Here is a 22935-nt window from a genome sequence, read left to right as displayed (position 1 = left end):
ACTCACATGAAATCTTGTCCATTTCCATAATTTTAGGGGTCCCGATAGCTCAGTTGGTAGAGCACTCGCTCCACATGCAAAGGGACCGAGATTGGTCCCGCGTGCAGTCGAGATTTTTTTCTGATCCCCCTGCCCATCCAGCAGTGATTGGGTAGCTGATAACTTTGCGACAGACTAGCGTCCTATCCTGAGGGGAGCAAGAAATTGCTATTGTCCGTTTCACGTTATAGAAACCGACATACATTCCGGCCTCACTGGCCAATTGGCTCTGAAGGGCTACAACAACAATTTTAGAATAAACCCATAAATGCCTGCTCTTATCAGACCTGTAAATATTATATTATGCAGGTAGAGTGAAAGGTTATAGCTTATGATTTCGTATAAGACGCACTAGCTGCACTTTAAAGTCATATGGTCCGTGTCAGAGGTGATCCTGTTGTCTGAACAGGCAATCTAAAGACATCCAGTCAATCAAATTTTTCTTAGATTTCAAATCAAAGAGTGTCATAAAACCGCCTTAAACGGAAAATGTGCTGGCATGTGTAAATGAGGAAATCCCCTGAATGTTCAAATGTTTATATATTTACATTGCATCTTTCCTGGGGAAAAATGGTGTCTTTCCTCTTCACAAACTCTCACTCTTGAACATGTAAATCTCTTATTTAAAAAACAAAAACAAACTTACCTACTTTGGTTTCATATCTAAATTTAAAACTCTAATTTTTCAAACTTTGATTTGACTTTAGGTATTGGATATAGAATAGAATAGAAGGTATCGACGTCGCTTGATTAGGCCACTGGCCTGTCGCCGAGTCTTTCCAGTCACTGAATGTCTTGTTCACAACTGATCTAATGCATTTCCCTACCTGGTCTTGTGATCAGGGGCTAGCCTACACTACACTTTCTCTACTGATCTTTTGATCATAGCTATTTTGGGTGGGAGGCACTTCTACACTATGCATAATATAATTTTCCATCACAGCATCTAATCTATTTGGATTTGAAAAGGGAAACAAAAAGATATGCTGTAATCTAGATGTTCCCAGTACTCAGTACACATCGGCTGTAATACAAAGGACTATTTTATTTTATTTTTTATTTTTCTACTGAAGTGGTATGTACCGAAGTAATTCTATGTATGTACCAAAAACTGAAAACAAGAAGCGAATTTATCATTTAACGGGATGGCTCTTTTTGGGAGAGAGAATAGAAAGCGACTCAAAGAGACATAAAAGCCGAAAATGGCGTCCCCCTGTGAACAAAGAATTGGGGTAAGAAAAATAGGGAAAATCCAAATATGTACCGACTTTGAAAGATTTTAAACTTATTGATTTCTATAAAAAAGATCATGGCATCTTCAATTGCTGATTTCTATTTCACCTCTATCTCCTTAAGTTTCGTTTCTTATTTTACTTGACTTTTTAAAGGGGAGATTTTGGAAGCAGCAGCATACACTTTTTTAGATACGATACACCTTAAACTTAAACAACACTTAGACTTACTTACACACTTACACACTGACTGACACACTGTAATTGGGCAGTATAGACAGTCAGACAGACCAACAGCAGACACAAAGTACTGTGCTGTGTACACTCACACTCAGTACAGATTGTCACTTGTTGTTGCGGCTGACGATTTGTTTAGAATTTAGACTCTAGACTTAGACTTAGACTCTACCCTACTCCCTACTCGACTCTCTCTCACTCTCTCTCTCTCTCTCTCTTTCTTTATCCCTCTCTCCAACGAAGAGTTGAGTAAGAGTGCAAAAAGGAGAGGGTTTTTATTAGGCTGTATTATTCTCAGACTGAGTGACTGTGACTGAGACTGAGACATATCTGCCAATAAAGAAAATAGACTGACTATTTTCACCGTACGGTGAAAATCGTCCACCAAGACATTACAATCGTCTCCCACACTTTTATCACGTACAGTGAATAGCCTTCCACACCATTATCACCTTACGGTGAAAATAGTGTGTCAGTGTCAGACTATTTTTACCGTACGGTGAAAATAGCGGTTTCCAAAAGAAAAACGATTATTTTTCAACCAGCAAGAAACGTGTTAATCATCAAATCTGTTCATAGTCCACCAACCATTAAAATTTTCACTCCCTATCTACCTGTTAACATTATTGATCATCTTTTGTTTCTATAATTTGTTGATTTTGACGACAATTTTGGGGATATTGATTTATCATTTGCAAAGCTTTGTAGAAAGAAGAAAAAAAAACAAAAGAAGTTGCAGAACCAGGATTTGAACAAAAAGCGTCGATTCCGACAATCCTTCTAAGGCAGACGACTTAGCCATTCAGCCATGAGTAACCTACTACCTATCGACTGATTTATTGTCAGTTAATTTTATGTTTTTATTGATATTTTATTAACTTTACTATGTGCATTGCGAAACTTTCCATATTCTATTGTCTGCCAATAATCAATTTTCTTATTCTCAGACATGAAACTCCTTGAAAACTCCTTGAATTCCACAATGGAATTGGTGGAGGAACCCTGTATAGAGCATTAAAAGAAAAACTTGCTCGTTGATTTGATTTCATTTCTAACCTATCATGCTATTTTTATTTTGAAATCCAGGATGCACCAATAGCTCCAATCTCAGAAGAGGGAACTAGTGAGATCACTGACAATCCTCAGGAACCAGAAATGTCATCAACTGTTATTGATGCAGCAGAGAAAATAAATGAGGTCAAAGGAAGTGAAGATCCAACAGGAGACAAAGACATTTCCATGGAAGTAGATGACGGGGCAAAATCAGGCGATGCATTGACTGATGAAGGACAGCTGTGTGAAGTTGTAGAGGCAAAGGGAAATGAAGAAAACACTGGAGAATGTAATGAAAAAAATACAGAACAAGATAAAGAAAAAATTAATGTCGAATTTGAAAAGAAGAAAGGTTGTGAAGAAGCCAGTTTGTTGTCCATGGTAACAGGTACAACAAAAGATGACAATAACAAAATGGCAGATAGAGAGGAAGCTGAACTCTTAGGTTTGGACGAGAGTGACAAGCAGGGGGAAAATATTGATGAGGAATCAGAAAGGGCTCTTCTCACGGGAGATGTGGATGATCAGGGCAATAATAAAATGAATGATGTGGAAGAAGAGGAAAATATGGATACGTCTGAGTCATTTGCCTCTCACAAGCTTCAACAACCACAACACTTTGGAGAGAAAGAATCGACTGAAACAAATAGTCGGTGTGACTCAGAGGTGGAACTGGAGATAAAAAGGGCCAGTACGATTCATTTACCAGAGAGTGTGTACAACATTGATGAAGAAACACGAATGGGATTAGATCAAACTCCGTCTGAAACCAGTATGAGTATGACTTCATCAATGATAACTCCACTGCCACCAAAAAAGCTGTTCCATTTAGACGACACTAAGGACTCAGTAGATTCAGAGACTAAATTATCCGCTACAACAGATACAGAGGATATTCGTTTGAGGAATACAATCAGTGTAGACCATGACAATACAAAAGATTCTGTGGCATCGGACTCAGTGACAGAAGGGCCGACACCTTCAAAGAGGATGAAAGGTTATCGAGAGGGCCTAGGAGATGTCATTGGAGAGACCAAGTAAGTTGACAGGACTTTTGAGGTTTTGATGATTAGAGGTTATGATTGATATCCTCATACTTTTATAGGGTATGCAGTGATGATCAGAGGTTTCTAAAGGTAGCCTTATATGGTATTCATAATTTAAATGGCAATTCTCAATTGCCTGATGGCTACATGAAAAAAGGTTGATCTTCTGAAGAAGTTTTGATCTGAAAACAAAAAAAGAATAGAGTAATGTAAGGGGCACATGGCTCGGGGGTACAGTCTTTGCTTCATACCGGAAATTTACCGACTCGATCACCCGCTGCTGTGCTGTGTGGCCTTGAGCAAGTTACGTCGCCCTAGCTCAATTTGTGGTGCTGCACTGCAGCTGACACCTAGGTTATTCCAGTCTTCCCTTGGAATAGACCCTAGAGACATTTCACCTATGGGATGAATAAAGGGAATTTTATTTTTATTATTTTATCATCATTATATATTCTAAGTGTTTAAAAAGTTTCAAAGCCTGCATGAAATGAATGAAAGATAGAGCTTTTTATCAGCTGGTTGCACGTGGTGCATTATGGAATATAAAAATAAAAATAGTTCGTATCTTTATGTCATAATTGATATAAAGGTTAACGGTATATATGAACATTACTTAATCATTTTGTCCTTTGACATATTTGTTAAAATGACTAAGTGGTTATAAAAGATTTTGATAAATCGAGTATTACTTTATATATTTGTTAAAAAATGTATTTTGTTTTACACTTTTCATCATATATTTCATTTGCGATATATACGAGTCTAAAACCAATGACTTTCTCAAAACTGTATCATTCTATCATATCAGTTGGTTACATTTAATCATTGCATGTAATAGTAAAAAACAAATAAATTAGTTTGTCTCCTATATATATTGAATTCTCTCTACATCCACCAATGTTCAGACACTTCACAGCAGAAAATTTGTTTGAATACCAGTGGCCTCAAGATGGTGGGGAGTGGCACATGTTACAGGAGCACATCAGTGAATTCCTCAAAGTCAAGTCATTCAAGAGGAAATATCCAGGTAATTGCAGTCTTTAGATACAGTAGAATAAATTAAATTCCCTTTATTTGTCCTCATTTCCTAATTTACTCCTTTTACTACTCCAGGGTATAGGCCATCAACGACAATCCTCCACTGTACACAATTTTAGGATGCCATCTTCAATTCATCCTCAGGGGAGATGTTATTTTAGGGTTTATCTTGAGAAAAAACAGTTTTAGCTACAGTAATAGTGCACTGGGTGATGCCCCAAGCTATTCAATACAACCCGAGAAGCTTGAGAAACATCTCTAGTCTGTTTTGCTTATGAGGTCTTTGTGATGAGATGAGATGTGTGATAATGGAGGTTAATGAATGATTTAAAATCACCTAAAGAAAATTGCACGATTAAAATTCTTTTGCAGGTTTTGAAAAAATTTCAACTTTCTGAATGATTGGTAAGTTTTTAAGACAAATATTTATTATTTCATTTTGTTAAGTATAATTCTCTGTTTACATTCCAGATCTTTACAGACGTGTGTGTGACAAGGAGGAGAAAGATTTTTTGAGAGAGAAAGGTGTTGTTTCAGAGACACAGTCAGATCTAGGTATATTCATATATATATGGTGAAAGTACTATTTCATTGTTTGTCATTAAGGCCATGTGGTCTTGTGGCATGACACTTGCCTTTGGATTGGAAGGTCCAGGGTTTGAGTAACACTGAGTGGTGCATAGTTGAGTCCTTTGAAGAGTCTCTTGACTCACTTTCTCTCACTGTACTCAGTTGTGAAATGAGTGCCTTGGCGTTAACAATTAACAGCGTGGTCTCTGTGGAAAAAAAAACTGTAATATCGCCTAACGCATTTTGTTTCATCCTACATTAAAGTGTTGCTGTTGGCTATGAACCCCTTGTAAAGCATTTAGTGGACATTTCACTAGATATAAATGCTCAGTTTTAAAAAGGGACATGATCCATACTGCATTTGAAAAAAGTTTAAACTAACTTAAAACATAAGAGAAAATGAACCTATGAGTTCTGAAACATTACAAGACAGCCTACTTGTGTTTAGTACCGTCCTATAATTATATCACAGTGACATGGTTACATTAATATCATTTGACAATAAAAATGTGAGAATTACTTGAATATTGATTTACACCTCTGATGTGTGTTCTTTCACTCTTAAATTTTTAAAAATAGTATTCAAATGTTACTTATAAGAGTGAATAAATAATTCATTTCTTTAAAAATTATTCATTTACCATGAATGCTTGATAGAACAGCGTGTAACAAATTATTCATTACCTGTTTCAGGTCTGACAGCTTTGCGTAGCGAAGAGGTTTACGATTTGATGATGAAAGATTACAATGACAGATATCAGGTGATTGTATGAAGTAGATTATGGGTCTTTCTAACTATAGAATTACATGGCTGAAAATACTTAATTTCCTGTTGCCTCTAAGACGTTACCCTTTGTTTTTGAACAAAAGAAAATATTCCCAATCATAGCAATGTAATTCTTTTATAATAAGGATATGCTTTCTTAAAAATAGATAAGAAAAATATCTCTGCTGCAAAATAAATTTATCATATATTTAAACTCTTTACTACATTATCTTTGTATGGATTGTATAAAACCGAAGATGAAAAGAAGAATAGGAACATTTTCAAATGTGACCAGTTGCCTCAAATTGAATTTTAAGATAACTTATAATATTTTAGATACAGTGGAATCCTGTTAAAGCTAACCCCCTAGGACCAGAAATATTAGTTGACTTTATGATTATGATGATGATGATAATAATAATAATAATAATAATAATAATAATAATAATAATAATAATAATAATAATAATAATAATAATAATGATATGATCTCTATTGTTCATAAAGACAATTTGTTGTTTTATTTACAATGCTCAAAAGTACACACTCATTTACTGGTACCAACATATATAGATTTCCAAATTCAATTATGTACCATTTGAAGATCATACCCATTCAACGCTCAGCACAAAACATTAATGTGATATCAAGACTACTCAATACTGTAATTTGTACAAGCAATTCGAATTCAATCAGTTAGATATAAAAAGTAAATAAGAATTGACAATGATACTAACAGCTTTGGGTCAGGTAGTGTGTTTGTGTGCTTGTTTGATTTTAAGAGTTTAACAGTGCTTGCAATGTAAATGGGGTGTATAATTGCTGATGCAAAAGTAAAACGACAGACACTACACAAAAGAGAGAACAGAAGTCGACCTCAATAACAAAGCCAAAGCCCTTGCCCATCTTGACCCCAGTTCTAAATGATGGCTGAAAGAGAATTAATTAGGTTAGCAACAATATCATAATATAATCATGCATGAAGAAATCCAAATAAATGAGAAAAACAGTACACCACGTCTTGCATCACATCACATATTGCAGTTATTGACCATATGAGAAGGGCAATCAATTTTAATAGTGTGCTGCTATAAACCCCTCACAGTGCCCCAATATCCATTATAAATGGAACACACTTAGATAAGAACAGAAAAATTAGGACCAACAAGAGGTGTTTATTTTAAGCAGAGGTTGACTTTAAGAGTGTTGACTTTAGGCGGATTCCACTGTAAAACAAATTGTCTTTATCAAATTTTCTGAAGTTCATCCCAACATATATTAGATTGATGCTGTTGGTTACTAATAATAAGAGACATCGAGAAAATGTTTTCCTATTTTTAATCTATTTTCTTTCTCCAGCACCAATATAAATGTTATTTCTTAGACTTTTAAAAATCTTAGACACATTTTGACATTCACTGTCTGAAGGAGGAAATTTTGTTTTGTATATATCCTTGATCTGTAATATGATTTTTTGGGTTACGATATGGGATTACTAAACTATCTTTGTCACAGATATAATTTTTTTCTCTTTTCTATTTTTATCAACCACTTAAATACATTTATTTATATATTTGTTCAGTATCATCTTCACAACTTTTTTTTTTTCACCATTTACATCTCAGGAATATCTAACAGTCCTTCAAGAGAAACAAAAAAGAGTAATGAGGGAGAAGCACAAGGAATATGGAGTGGTAAGAATGTTTATGACTGCATCTAATAGCAATAGAAAAATCTTATCTAAATCTGAAACATCTCGCAAAATTGGTGAACAATCATTTGGATTTTTGGCACCCCATTTTGGAACGCTCTACCCCAGAATCCAAATTGAAAACTCACCTTTTTGTCTCGTGATTCTATTTTGTAAATGAAATTTTACATAACATGTGTGTATAGTATGTTGTCTATTTGCTAGGTAAGTAATTGAAATTGCTATATTTTTATTTTTCATTTTATTTATTTATTTGGGGGTCCCCGATAGCTCAGTTGGTAGAGCACTTGCTTCACACGAAAAGGAACCAAGATCAATCCTGGGTGCAGTCGAGACTTTTTCTGACCCTCCTGTCCATTCAGCAGTGAATGGGTAGCTGAATCTGTTAGATTTGGTGGAAAGTACTTTGCGATAGACTAGCGTCCTATCCAAAGGATGGCAAGCAATTGCTATTGCTTGCCAGTTTCACGCTATAGAAACCGGGATAAACTCCGGCTCCATGGGCCTAATGGCTCTGAAGGACTACTTTTTAAAAAAATATAATTTATTAATTTTATGAATGTAAAGCTCCTGAAGTGGGAGTAAGGCGCCATCCAAACTTCATTTATTTATTATTATCTGCTACTTATGGCAGATAACTATTGAACTATTGAATCAATAGCAAGAAAATATCTGACTACCACACTGTCAATAAGATGAAAAGATCTTGAATTCATGCATTGGTATGTACCTTTTGAAATCCAAATTATTCTTTCTCTCTTTTTTTTTTTACAGGCTAAACTCGACAAGTCCAAAATGGAGGCTTACAGTAAAAAAGCTGCCAGATGGGCCGCTGAGTTCAATGCCAGTCTGATGCGGGAGAAAAGAGAGGAGAGACAGGCTTACTTTGATCTCCAGACATATGTAAGTACTTGGCAACTAAAATGAAGAATTGTGCTGAAAAGCTTGAGTAAGCAACCTAGTGCTTCTATTTGTTTACATTTCTATACTGAGCGTTAATTTAATCTGGCCATTCATTAACTTAATACTTGTTGGTCACATTGGCATAATACATACATCATTGGAAAGTTAAGAGAATTCAGGTTTGATACACGAATTTGAGTAAGACAGACGGATTTACCCGAAAGGGGCGAGGTTGAAAAAACATCCAGAATTTCGGTGAGTTAAAAAATAAGTGTAAATGCACAAAGGTGAAGAAAGTGTAAATATTTTTACTGTCTATATGGTGTTTTTTTTCCCACTTTGCTTTTTTTTTCTTGGTTCAAATTTTATTTCCTTTCACTTGATAATGTCAATGGATAAGAATATACTTTGAAAATTCTTGTTATATTAATTCAATAAGAACTAGTAATTTTATTGCCTACTGAATAAAACAATTAGACACTAACGATAACATGTTTGATAACAGGATTGAGTCATCGCACACATGTGATGTGATGAGGATATTATGAATGGAGCCCTTTATGACGACAAGCTCTGAAACATGTTATCAGATTTTTAAAAATAATTTTTTTGTGCTCAGTTTTAGCCAAATTCAGATTTTTTTTTCTTACTCTATTTAGGGATTTTCAACAAAATTTGAGATGAAAAGTGATAAAAATATTTTTTTGAAAATTTCTCACACATGGATATGGAGCCAAACTGTTCCAAACATTACATCAGCTGTAAAGCATTTTAACTTTCTCCTTACCGACTATTTTCAAGATTTTTTACTGAAATGTCATACTAACCCAACGCACAAAATGAACTCACAATTTAAAACCAATAAGTACTTGCAATACACAATACCATTTTGTTAAGCAAAACGAGCATTACAAAATAGCATTAAGTATTTGTAAATATAACTAAGATTTGTTTTCAAATTTTGTGATTTATTTAACAAATCTAGAAAAATGTTTGTATTATAACAAATGTGACGATTTTCCTACAGTTGGTAAGGAGAAGGTAAAAGTGATTATTCATGCAAATAAGTGTAGACATAATGCATTTTGGGCTGTAACAGATTATTGTCATGAAATTTGGAATTAAAAAAAATTAAAAAAAACAAACTTAAGCTTTTATATAGCGCAATATCCACTAAACATGCTCAAAGCACTTTACAAATGGTCCCAGACATGTAACATATACACGATACATGACGCCTGTTAGGCGATATTACAATTTCTTTCCGACAGAGACAACGCTGTGAGCGGCCAGGTACTTATTTTACACCTGAGTATGGTGAGAGAATGTGAATAAAGAGCCTTTTCCAAGGACTCAATTATGCGCCGAGTGAGGCTCGAACCCCCAGGACCTTCTGATCTGAATGCGAGTATCATACCACAAGACCACTTAGCCGCACAAAATAGTTCACAAAATATACAGATTTTTTTGTCTGTTGGTTTGGGCAGGTCAACTTTTATGCCAAATGATTAATCTATTTATTTTTCACTCTACCAGACAATCCACCACACCAAGAAGAGATTTCGCTCCTTGCCACCTGAGAAAACCAAAATTGGATCCTATCCTGTAGCTCTCATCACAGGACAGTATCAGGACAAATTCAGACAGTAAGTTTGTGATTTTTAAATGGGGCTAGATTTTCATTGCTTAATGTTGATTAGATGTGTTTCTTTTTTTAAAAATTAAAAAAAAAAATTAAACCATTGGTTCATAGTGGCAGTGGAGACTATATGCATATTATTAGAGCTTACCCAAAAAGTTCAACAGGGTTCCCTATAGAAAGTATGCGCTTGGCTAAGATGCCCACAACATTGCCATCCAGAAATAAAACCATGAACTTTTATAGTCTGGATAATACAGTTAAGTGAGAATTTCTCATAAACGTGGATTGCAAAAAACAATAACAAAGGCCTGAGTGACGGCATCTTCATTCTGTCTATAGCTTAAGGAAATTTGGAAAAGGTCAGGAATTTTAATAGACCTTCTAGGGTCAGGAAATTTGGATTTTCACCTACCTCAACTTTCCAGGCGGCACACCAGTGGAATACTATTATTTTTGTTTTTTAATTTTAACCCTTTTTCAGAACCTAGAGAAGACTTTAGATAAGAGAGTTTCTCTCCCATAAAACCTGTAGTTTAATTCATTCACTTGTAATTAGTGAAGCTAGACATGAATTATAAGCTAACTGTGTGTTTCTAAATAAATGTTGGGTTGGGCTAGGGTTCGGAATTATGTTGGGGAATTAGTACATTTTCGGGGATGATATGATCAAGGCTGCATTATTTTGTGTTGATGACTTTGTACTTAGGAAATTGTTTTATCTGACATAATTTAAACTTTAAAAAAAAAAATTCAATACACTATTTCCTAGTTTTAGGAATTTGGGTATGGCTTATCGAAATTAATCCTGTAAGTTATGGAGTCAAAGTTATTGCCCTGTGCATGTCGATTATGAATTATGTATCAATACGGGTTTGGGAAAAACAATCTTTATAGGTTCTGGAAAAGGTCTGGAATTTTTTCCAGGAAGCTTTGGGTCCCCAGTAACAAAATTGGGTTTATGCCTTAAAAACTATGATTAATTCTCAGTTTCAAAAGTCCCAAATTATCATTAATACTGAGTAATACTTGTAGTTGTAACAATAATATGTTGATTGAGAATATTGATAGGATGTCAATGGCAATAATTTTTGGTCTAATGTTATATTCAATTGCTTTGCTTGAAACGATTAAGCACCATTATAGTTTCTTCTCTTTGTATCCCATCACATTTTTATCTGAATTTTAATTTTTTTCTGAATTTTTACCAATATCCAGATCCTCTGTCTGGTTTTTTAATAGAAAAATAAGATAAACTTTTTTAAAGTAGTAAAAAAAAGGAAAATAATCGGACAAAACAAACCTGAAACTATAAAACGATGGATGAGCTGGATTTACTTAAATAACATTTAATTCTTGTAATACTGTCACAGTAACGATTATTCACATTATTCCAGTTATATTTCGGTAGGCTTAGAAAAACTTTAATAAAATAAATATGAATAATCGTTACTGAAAATACACTGCACCCTATCTCATGGTATACCTTATAACAATTTTGGGGTGTGGGGCATGAGTTTAGGCTTTTTCAAAAATATGGCAGAATAAGTTTCAGGCTTTTTGAATTTCATGGAAATGGATTTCATGCTTATTTTACCTACTTGCACTCATGGCATCTTCATTCGCAGTAAAGTAGAGTGGTGCCAACCTTACGTAAAAAATGCGTATTTTTACGCATTTTCATTCATTGTACGCATTTTTCTGAAGATTGTACGTGTAATTAAATTTCTATTATTTAAGCATTTTTAGCATTCATACACTTTTTTGGTGTCCTTAAACACTAAACGTTTCTTGACCCATCAGAATTATATATGGATCTGGAAGTTGATACTATTTATCATCTATAAAATGTAAGCTTATTCATTCTTTCAAATTTTGATTATATCATTGCTAGTATAGTCTAATTGCCCATTATCAGATTTAGTGCTAATTATCGATTTTTTCTGAATTGTACGCATTTTTTCAAAATCTTACTCATTTTGGCTCTCCATTGTACACATTTGCATGGGCCAGGGTTGGCAGCATTGAAAGTAAATCTTTGGAATATGTCATGTATTGAAATGACTAATAGTGATGTGTAACTTTTGTCAATGTGCATGATCTATATTACTCATTTCCATGTGCTCAAGGTTATTGGTCACATTGGAATATGTGCTCAAAGTGACCCACATAGTGAAAAGTGTTCACAGTTTTTGAAATATCTAACATCACGATTGGTCATTTTGTTCATCTTGACACATGGGTATGTTTACAACTTTCATAAACAAAGCAGTGTGTTTACATTTCTGAAGAAATATCCAATAGCTGGACAGCAACTAATCATGTGATTGATGACTTGGTTGGACGAAAACATGAATATAGATCGCTCCCATTAAAAAAAAATTGTATTGTAATCTGAGTTTATCACAGAATCCAGTTAACCATAAGCTTATGTGCCAACTGCCCTGATAAAATCGGGACTGTCCCAATTTGGCAATCCAGAGAAAATTTTTTAAGATAATAATTTAAAAAAATAAAATTGGCCTGTTTTTATGGATAGAAATGACCCTTGCATGTCTCAGGATTATGCTTTATTGACTAGCAAATTAAAACAAGGAACCGAAAGAGCTCTAAATCTAAGTTATGTTATATAATAGAATAGTCCAAACAGACTGCTGTTCTGGGTCATGATGGTATTGTGTGCTAGGGTGTCCAGTTATATAATAGTCCTAACATACTGCTGTTCTGGGTCAGGATGGTATTGTGTGCTAGGGTGTCCAGTTATATAATAGTCCAAACATACTGCTGTTCTGGGTCAGGATGGTATTGTGTGCTAGGGTGTCCAGTTATATAATAGTCCAAACATACTGCTGTTCTGGGTCAGGATGGTATTGTGTGTTAGGGTGTCCAGTTATATAATTATAATAGTCCAAACATACTGCTGTTCTGGGTCAGGATGGTATTGTGTGCTAGGGTGTCCAGTTATATAATAGTCCAAACATACTGATGTTCTGGGTCAGGATGGTATTGTGTGCTAGGGTGTCCAGTTATATAATAGTCCAAACATACTGCTGTTCTGGGTCAGGATGGTATTGTGTGTTAGGGTGTCCAGTTATATAATTATAATAGTCCAAACATACTGCTGTTCTGGGTCAGGATGGTATTGTGTGCTAGAGTGTCCAGTTATATAATAGTCCAAACATACTGCTGTTCTGGGTCAGGATGGTATTGTGTGCTAGGATGTCTAGTTATATAATAGTCCAAACATACTGATGTTCTGGGTCAGGATGGTATTGTGTGCTAGGGTGTCCAGTTATATAATAGTCCAAACATACTGCTGTTCTGGGTCATGATGTTATTGTGTGTTAGGGTGTCCCGTTTCAGCTCTTTGAAAAGTTGGCCACTATGAGTGATTTATCTGTTGCAGATAAATTATATTGTTCAGCTTTCTATATGTCATTCTTTGCCAATGCAAATTTTAAATCCTATCCAATGACTTTTCATTTCAGTTACCAGCCAGATGAGTTGGGTAACTTCAATTATATTGTCCAGCTTTCTATATGTCATTCTTTGCCAATGCAAATTTTAAATCCTATCCAATGGCTTTTCATTTCAGTTACCAGCCAGATGAGTTGGGTAACTTCAATTATATTGTCCAGCTTTCTATATGTCATTCTTTGCCAATGCAAATTTTAAATCCTATCCAATGGCTTTTCATTTCAGCTACCAGCCAGATGAGCTGGGTAACTTCCCTATAAAAACAGTTCTGACCGATCCCCCAGTTAGAGTCAAATATTTGCTCAAACCCCCAGCAAGTCTGATGAAACCAGTTGACACCCCTGTGAGTATTAATTAGTCTTATATTCACTGTCTGTTTTCGAAAGTGTGTAGAGTTAGAAGTCTTACTGAACCTTCCCCACCCTCTCGGCAGAATCTAGTGGAGAGTACTTTACAATAGACTGGCATCTTATCCATGGGGTAGCAAGCAGCTGTTACTGTCTATCAAATATAACAGAAACTGGGATGTAACTTCTATTCCATGCACCCTGTGGCTTTGAAGGTCTTATTTGTTTTATTTTTTTTTCTTTGTTTTTTTTTTTCCCGTTATGCAATCTCTTTATCAAAAGTTCGTGATTTTAAAAAGTGATTGCCAAAAGGGAGCTAAGTAGGAAAATGAATAGCACTCCTCCCCTTCACAATTCCATTACCTAACACAATAATTGATATGCAATTTGCCAGCTTTGTCGGAACACTGTCTTTATGTGTTTGGTGGCAAAGCTTGTGGTCATTTTGATTGGGAATTATCCATTGGTGACAAATTCCTATTTTTTGTCTCAAATTCCTATTTTCTGACTTTCTGATTCCACTTTTGGGATGTGAAGGGTTGGCAGGTCTGTTTCTGATGCAATCTGTATTAAAAATAAGAGTAGTAAGTATAGTGGAGTCAGGTTCGACTATGTAAACTTAATGAAATGAAAAAACATTGTTTGCCATGTTTACATGCCAATCTCTGGTTTTACCCTTCACCTAAAATTAGAATTCTTAGAAAAGAAGATTAGAAGAATTTGAAGAAAATTACATTTTACTCCCTAGTTAATGTTTTCTAATGAGTACACCAAACGATTATGATGATGATGATGACGACAATGATGATTGCTTTGATGGTTGTGGTAGTGGAGGTGAAGATTGTGATGGTGATATTATTATCATTCTGATGAGGCGTAGGAAGAGGTTGAGGAGGATTACTGAAGAACCAGAAATAATTTGTAAATGAAAAACAATGTGAATATAGTCAGATACTTCAACTAGTCAATTTAGATATTCTCAAACTCTTAAAAGATAATTGTAACTTTATTTCATTTACAGGTTGTTGAGATTCCTGATGAAGATGATAAAGAAGTTGTTAGTTTAGAACCAGAGGGTCAGGAGGAAGACAAAGACAAGGAGAATATCAACTGCAATGACCAAGAGTTGGCGGAAGTGTCCAGCATTACGGTGGAGCCAGACCAGACAGATGCCACTTTCAAATTTGACAAGAGGGGGAAACTGGTCAGTGCGAAAAAGTTGACCAAAGGGAACAGCAAGTTGTCTGTGACTCCTGATAAAGGGAAGCGGTTTGTTGGGGCAAGAAAGAAAGAGGACAATGATGATGAAAGCATTGGAGATGGAGAGAAAAACACACCGCCCAAGGTAGGCTTTGTGTTGTTATGGTTGTTATTGTTAAGGTTTCTTTGTAAAAATTATTTATATTAATATCAGTTTTTTAATCTTAGATTTACTGTGCCTTAAAAAATCTTAAACTTGGGGTTAAAATGCAATGAGTGATATAAGTATGCTTCCATAAATTGCTAAAAACTAAAATTCTTTTTAAAAATAATTTTTATGTTGAGTTTACTTTTTTGATACCAACATCACTCTGACATAACACCAGAATGAGATGGTGGGTCACATGTTGACCTGTAAGTAATGAATTAATAACTTGTCTTTACCTACTCAGCAGCAAATTCATGGGTTAGAAAAGTGTCGCATCTGTAAACAACGATCTTCAAAAGAAGACAGAATGAAAGATAGACTCATCCGATGTGCTCAATGTCACAAAATTGGTAAGTTTTTGGGGTTTTTTTCAACTTACAATTTTGTTTTGATTTTCACTCATAAAGATCTGAAGAAGTGTGTATGGAATAGAGCCAGACCAAGCACAGAGAAAAATACAAGAAAAAAACTCAATCCCAAAAAAATCAGTTTGCCTGGATTAATTATAATTTACATTTTTTTAGTGGTTGATTAAGATTGGAACCCTGAATTCAGGGATTTTAGAAAAATATAGAATTTATGTTTGTTACCAAACAATACCACAATAGACTCGCAAAAATCTGTGAGAATCTTTTGAATATTTTTTTAAACCCTTTTTTTTTGGAATCCACTGCAACATCAGCGGCACTGGTAATACAGCTGCAGTAAATTTAAAATTAGGGTAGTTTAAAAAAAAAAATTATTGTTACTAAGACTTGATGAAAATATCAAAATGACAAATTAAGGAGCAGTCCTGCTGTATGATAAAAGATATGGAAAGTTTGTATGAAACAGTACCAGACAAATCAGAGAGAAAAATACAATAAAGAAATCACCCCAAATAGTTGACTGGGGAAGCGAATCTCAGACATCCTGTGGAGGACTGAGGTTTGAATCCAAGTCGAGGCAGGCTGGTGTGTTGGGGGGATTGGTTTTCTTTTGCTTGTCTTTTCTCGACAAAGACAGGGATTGATTTCTTTTGTTTGGCCTATGTTAAGTTTATTACAATTCTGTCCTATATTTAAAAGTAAATTGTGATCATGACCTTGCCTTAAGATATGATAATACAATAGTAAAAGAGATTTTTAAAACAACACATTTGATTGCCATACTGTTTGTTTTTTCTATATAATTTCAATGATTCTTACAAATTGTCTTTTCTTTCCTGTTAGGTCATATGAGTTGCCTAGACCTAACAGAGGACTTGGTGGCTGTCATCAAAACCTACCCATGGCAGTGTATGGAGTGTAAGACTTGTGTACAATGTATGGATCCGTACGACGAGGTAACTGGTTACATTATGATGTATTATTAATTATTAATAATAGTATATAAATAGTGCTTATAAAGTACTTTACCCCATTTTACAGTAAGCCCAGAGCCCCTTACAGGAACATTAATTCATGCTTGCAATTTAGACTACCGTGTAATAAACATTCTGGAGAGTTATTCATTTAGACATTAAAAAGATAATCAGGATTTTAAAAAGTGTACACAGGTGGTATTTCTGACAGTTTGTGAAACAATTTCAGATATGAGGAGTTGAAATGACTCATCATTGTTTGCTAAGTGATTTTAGGAAACTTTTCTAAGTAATTTTAGGAAACTTTTGAAAGCATTCTTTTTTAGGTGAGCTTTTGACTAGTAATATTACTTGTGTTTAGTGTTACCTACTGTCTTTGTATGTTTAGTGTGTCAGAACATTTTGTGGATTCTGCTCGCTGTATACATTTATTATTACATTACAAAACAAGATTGCAAAGTATGTTTGTTGTAATAAATACAAATAAAATAGAATGACATTACCTTTGTTCTTCGTAAGATGATGTTTGTGGATGCACTGTTAAAGTGCTCACGTAGTGATTGTATATTCTTTAAATCAAACTAAACAGTTCCTACTTTTCAATTTAGTGAATAATAATACATTGTTTTGGTAAAGATGTTATCTATATATTTCTAATTCTATTATTATTATTATTATTATTATTATTATTATTATTATTATTATTATTATTATTATTATTATTATTATTATTATTATTCATTTCCCTAGGACAAGATGATGTTTTGTGACAGATGTGACAGAGGCTACCACACCTTTTGTATTGGACTAGATGCACTTCCCACAGGTCATTGGGAGTGTCGTAGTTGTCAGGACAGAAAAACGGACGAGTAAGTTGATATGTCATTCTGTTTTCAATTTTGTTTTATAGTGATAATTATTCAGGCCAAGGGGAAAAGGAAAGTCGTAATGGACATTTGTATTAAAACAATTGTATGTAGGCTATTTATTATATCGTTTTATTTTGGACTGTCAGTGTGTTTATTTATTTGATTATACATTAGAGTAAAACGGTCTGTAGTTTTTTTTTAGCTTTTTTGAGCTTTTATATAGCGCAATATCCACTAAATGTGCTCAAAGCGCTTTACAAGGGTTAGAACGAGACATGACGGCTTAAAAGCGATATTACACTTTTTCCCGGACAGAGACAATGCTGTTAACGGCCAGGTACTCATTTTACACCTGAGTACAGTGAGAGAATGCGAGTAAAGAGCCTTTTCCAAGGACTCAACTATGCGCCGAGCGAGGTTCGAATTCAGGACCTTCCTATCCGAAAGCGAGTGTCATACCACTTGAACACATAGCCGCACAAGCTGTAGTGTTACATTTGGATTAATTTATCATTAATTTTGACGTCTTCATTGAAAAATGTGATGTGGACGAGAATTGAAAAAATTAAATTTGTTAAGAAATTGGAAATTTCTGTTTGAGGTTAAGATCTTGTGAGCAAGGATAGTCCTAACTGTACCTCAATTCAATTTCATCCACTCTATTTACATACTAGTTCTGAGTTGTGATAGAATTGGCTTTATGGTTTATAGTTCAATAATTCAACTAAAACTGACTTATTTTGACCTGTCATTAAATTTATAGCCACAAATATAAAAATTTGGGTTTAATTTATATTCGATTTGGAGAAAAATGGATGCAATTCTTTACATTGCAAAAGACTCAAAGTTTGTATTTCTAATAATCCTAATTCTAAACTCACTTCTCCAGGTCCTGTTCATCCTTACATAATATACCATATCGATACATTGGGTCACAATTAAATAACAACTTTAAAAAAAAAAAATAAAGATTTAAGATTTGGTTTCCATTGTAAAGTCATCCATTTACGTTAATCATGTTCTAATGCTATAAGTCAAATGAGAGAGTATTTAATTTCAAACAAAACAGAGGGCCCTGAAGAAGAGAAATATAATTTTTTTAACCATGTAGACTTAGTGAACTTATGTCCACGTTCATCTCTGCTGGCAACATTCTTGGGTCACAGGATGATATAGCAAAGACCTGATCAATCATAAAACTTTTAAAATTCAAAGCCATCGCACTCTACAAAACAGAGAAAAATAGATGAAATAGAAAGTGGTAATCAGACTCAATTATCCATATTTGACCTGAAGATTCTTAACAAAAATTAACATGGAAACCAGAATGAGGCTGATTTTATAGAATTTTTAAAAATATGATTTAATATTTCTCTCAGGTGCAGTTCATGGACATTTTACTAAGGTTTTTGTTTCATTTATTTGATTTTGAAATTGTATTCGTTCACAGTTTTACTTTCAAATTTAAAAAAAAAAGAATTTCATTATTTTCTTTACAATTGGCAGAGATTTTTGAAATTTATGATTAGCAGCTGGTTGTATTTCCAACTCACCAAAAACAAAATATTAGCCATGCCTTGGCAATCACAAACATAGAAAATTAAACATTTTTGCAAGGCTCCTTTCATATCAACTTTTACAAAATAGTACTCTTCAGATTTTAAGTGGTGCAGGGTTGCTGGTAAACAACAACAGTTAAAAAAAAATAGTACAGTAGGTTGATCAAATTGTAATGGTTAGTACAAAAATCTACTCAATTAAAATGTCTTCTTGTTGGAATCTTTATACGTGGATCAATGTGTTTTAGACAAGCATCACATGTCTAGGAATTCTAAATTTTATAATAATAATAAAAATAATAATAATAATAATACTTTATTGCATCCCAAAAAGGAAATTTTTTGTACAGACGTGTTATAATTTACACAATAAGATAAAAATACAATGGAAATAGGATGTATATATAAAAAAGGAGCAGCTCCATAACCATAATTTCAACACTGTAAAATAGTTAAAACTGTCACTATAAATTGAAAATTGAAAAGATTGCAAAACAAATAAATAAATTAATTAATATTTACATTTTTGAAAGTAAAAATGCGAAATAATTATATAAAATGATTATTGCTTGTTGTTATAAAGCCTAATACTGAGCCTTACTTCAGAATAGTAAAAGTATCTTTGATTCTTTGGAAATAAATTGTTTTTTTTTTTCTTGGAGCCACTGTTATTTAGTGAACATGACATTAAATAAATGAAAATAGAGCTCTTTTCATTCATCCTGATGGGAAAGTTTTCTTTAGGTCTATCTCATGAAAGACCAAGATAATTCTAGCACCAGCAGTATTGCAATGCTCCTCATGCTTTCAAAAATAAATTCTTCTCTCTCTTTTTCAACAGAACTCCCGAGGGGGAAGGAAAAGAAGAGATAAATAGCCACAATGTGATAAAAGATGAAAACCAAGACTCTCAAGACAGCATTAAGGATGGAGGAGGTGGTGGAAATGTTGGTGGTGGAGGAGGTGGAGGAGGAGGTGGAAGTGTTGGTGGTGGAGGAGGAGGTGGTGGAAGTGTTGGTGGTGGAGGAGGAAAATCTTTGAAGTGGAGCAAAGAAATAATCGACACCAAGCCGCTGTCTGAGACTGAGCTGACCACTGAGTATCTCATGAGACTGGCTGGACGTAACACAAATTGGAGAAAAGAAACAGGCAATGAAGAGCCCGTACCAGAAATGTCTCCTCCTCCTCCTCCTCCTCGTCTTTCTTCTCCTCCTCCCTCCGAGCCTATTCCTGTGGCCACACCCCCCACCACGCCAGTAATCAAAAAGGAGAAAAGTGTCTTGAAAAGAAAGCGGTCCGAGGCAAATTTGAATCCGACTCGATCCAGGCCTGATAGAGCACAAGGGGCGAGACAGAGTAAGAGGATAAAGGCTAGAGAGGAAGAGGAAGTAGAAAAGAAAAAGGACGAGGATGAGATCATTAAGAAAGATGTGGGTAAGAAGGGGAAAAATAAAAAGAAAGCAAAAGGAGTTGAGATTAAGGCTTTTGGTGGTGATGTAAAAGATGAGGAGGAGGAAGGAGGGAATGATAACGACAAAGGTAGTGATGAGGTGATAGAGGGTGTGGATGATTCAGAGGTGATTATGTTTGAAAAGAATGAAGAGGAAGAAGAAAAGAAGCTAAAGGAAGAGGAGGAAGAAAAGGAGGAGGATGAAAAGGCAGCTGAAGAGTTGAAGGATGAGGTGGAGGAGACTGAAGATAAATCTGATTCTCAAGATGATGAGGAAGATGAAGAAGAAGAGGAGGACAGAGTAAAAGAAGTTGAAGAGGAATCAGAAGACCTTGATGATATTCTTGAGACAAAAAATGAAAACGAGGGAGTGGATGAAGAATTACAGGAGGAAGGGGAGGAAGTAGAGAAAATTGAAGAGAAGTTAGTCCCTAATGTTGATGAAGCTGAGACTGCATCTGCGGCAGATAAACTACTAGAACTTATAGAAGGGCCAAGTATGGACGTAGATCCAGAACCTTCACTTACTGCTGTTGGTGTTGATGGAGAAGAAGAAAATAATATACCAGCTACAAATTTTTCACAGGAAGACAACGATGATGACGGAGATGTAGAAATGACTGCTTTTGAATCTGATGGGAATGAAGGGGTAAAAGAGGTAACTGTAGATCAGAAAAATGATAAAGATGATGTTGGCTCTGATGTGAAAGAGACTAAAGATCAACTTGTAGAACATAATAATGAAAAAGTTGTTGAAGAAGAACCTGTTGTTTCTTGTTCTGACATCAGAGATGAAACTATAGAAGAGGACAAAGTAAAAGATTTTGATTCTGAGGTAAGAGATGAAACTGTAGAGGAGAATGATGAAAAAGAAACTTTTGGTGCTGATGTCAAAGATGAAACTGAAACTATAGATCAGATTAATGATAAAGATGATTCTCAGGTCGTAAGTGAAATAATAGAACAAAATGATGAGAGAGACATTGGTGACTCTGAAGTCAAAACAGATCTTGTGCAAGAAGAATCTTCCATGCCTCTTTCAACTGGTGAATCTCAACAATGCTCAGCCAGTTTGACAGATGTTTCATCATCCGTAGCATCAGTGACGAATGAAAAATCAGAAATTGCAGAATCTGCAGAAGCTCCAGAAGCCACTGAAACTGAAACACCATCATCACCATCGGGCAAACCAGGTTCTCCGTTAACATCATCTACACCACCACCACCACAACCACCACCAGCCACCTCAACATCACCACCTCCACCATCACCACAACCACTATCAGACACAACCGTAACGCAACTCGACTCAAACCCAGATATGGATGTTTCATCCTCTCTCCCAACAACCTCATCCAGTGAAATCCCTACTCCATCCTCCCCTTCCCAATCACTCAACTCTTCTGCCAGCTTTACAATTCCCATATCCTCCATCCCACTTCCTACCCCAACCACTGCATCTGCCTGCCCAGTCTCCGACATCCCCTTACCTTCACTACCTCCTCCAGCATTTACCTCAGCATCATCAGTAACACCCATTGCAACTGACATCCCTCTACCTTCACAACCGCCCCCTTCATCAACGTCAGCATCGTCTCCAAGACCTAGTGCAGCTGACATACCCCTACCCTCACAACCACCCCCATCATCAACCTCAGCATCTTCTCCAACACCCAGCGCAGATATAGATCTAAGTACTATTCCCTTACCGATGGATACAGATTAGTCTGCAATGTTGATTGTCTCAACCATCGTAACTTCATTTTTATCAATACAGTCATCACAACATTTTTGATTCAATTGTCATCTTCATCATCATCATCATCATCATCATCATCATCATCATCATCATCATCATCATCATCATCATCATCATCACTGAGTGCAAAAAAGTTCAGTGCAATCAAATTCCGTGTTTTTTTAAATGCTAAGTTGTATCTAGTTATTTATGTACTGAAAACCAGCAAACATGAAGAATTATTGTTATAACACTCAAACGCATTGTGTGTTTGGAATGTAATGAATGTGCTTTGAATATCAAATCAAAGTTGAAATGAAAGCCATGTGTTTTTTTATTTTTTATTTTCAAAATATTGGCCTTGTATGATAAAGAAATAATTTGGTGAATGTGGTCTTACTTGAAAACTTCAGGTTGGAAAAGAAAAATCATCTTGAGAAATTGAAAATGAGTATATTTTCAAATTTACAAAGTGGTATGGACGCTTAGAATTTCTGAAAAATGGGAATTT

General features: G+C 34.9%; 1 protein-coding gene across 2 annotated transcripts; it reads left to right on the top strand.

Moving 5' to 3' along the window:
* The first annotated feature begins 1196 nt into the window (after positions 1–1196).
* LOC144962487 (uncharacterized) lies at positions 1197–22552 on the top strand. 2 transcript variants are annotated; one of them, XM_078895478.1, is made up of 14 exons: positions 1197–1271; positions 2595–3598; positions 4513–4634; positions 5117–5200; positions 5909–5976; positions 7607–7675; positions 8467–8595; positions 10132–10241; positions 13937–14054; positions 15080–15403; positions 15714–15816; positions 16678–16790; positions 17559–17677; positions 20078–22552. In XM_078895478.1, exons 1-14 carry the CDS (start codon positions 1242–1244, stop codon positions 22410–22412), a joined length of 4728 nt encoding a protein of 1575 aa, XP_078751604.1. In that variant the 5' UTR covers positions 1197–1241; the 3' UTR covers positions 22413–22552. The 2 variants fall into 2 exon arrangements, with proteins under 2 accessions (XP_078751604.1, XP_078751603.1); XM_078895477.1 differs by having other exon boundaries at positions 1203–1271; positions 15711–15816.
* The last annotated feature ends 383 nt before the right edge of the window (positions 22553–22935 follow it).

The sequence above is a fragment of the Berghia stephanieae genome, chromosome 1, assembly GCF_034508935.2.
Source record: "Berghia stephanieae isolate SIO BIC M18660-M18661 chromosome 1, UCSD_Bste_1.3, whole genome shotgun sequence".
Classification (NCBI taxonomy): Eukaryota; Metazoa; Mollusca; class Gastropoda; order Nudibranchia; family Aeolidiidae; genus Berghia; species Berghia stephanieae.
Note: the sequence above shows the minus strand (reverse complement) of the source record. Positions and strands in the feature narration are given on the sequence as shown.

Excerpts from the sequence above, each read along its gene's own strand:
- LOC144962487 (XM_078895477.1), top strand. The coding sequence starts at position 1,242 with ATGGCGTCCCCCTGTGAACAAAGAATTGGG. Across the intron at positions 5,201-5,908 it reads AGAGACACAGTCAGATCTAG|GTCTGACAGCTTTGCGTAGC; the intron begins GTATATTCATAT and ends TACCTGTTTCAG. Across the intron at positions 10,242-13,936 it reads TATCAGGACAAATTCAGACA|CTACCAGCCAGATGAGCTGG; the intron begins GTAAGTTTGTGA and ends TTTTCATTTCAG.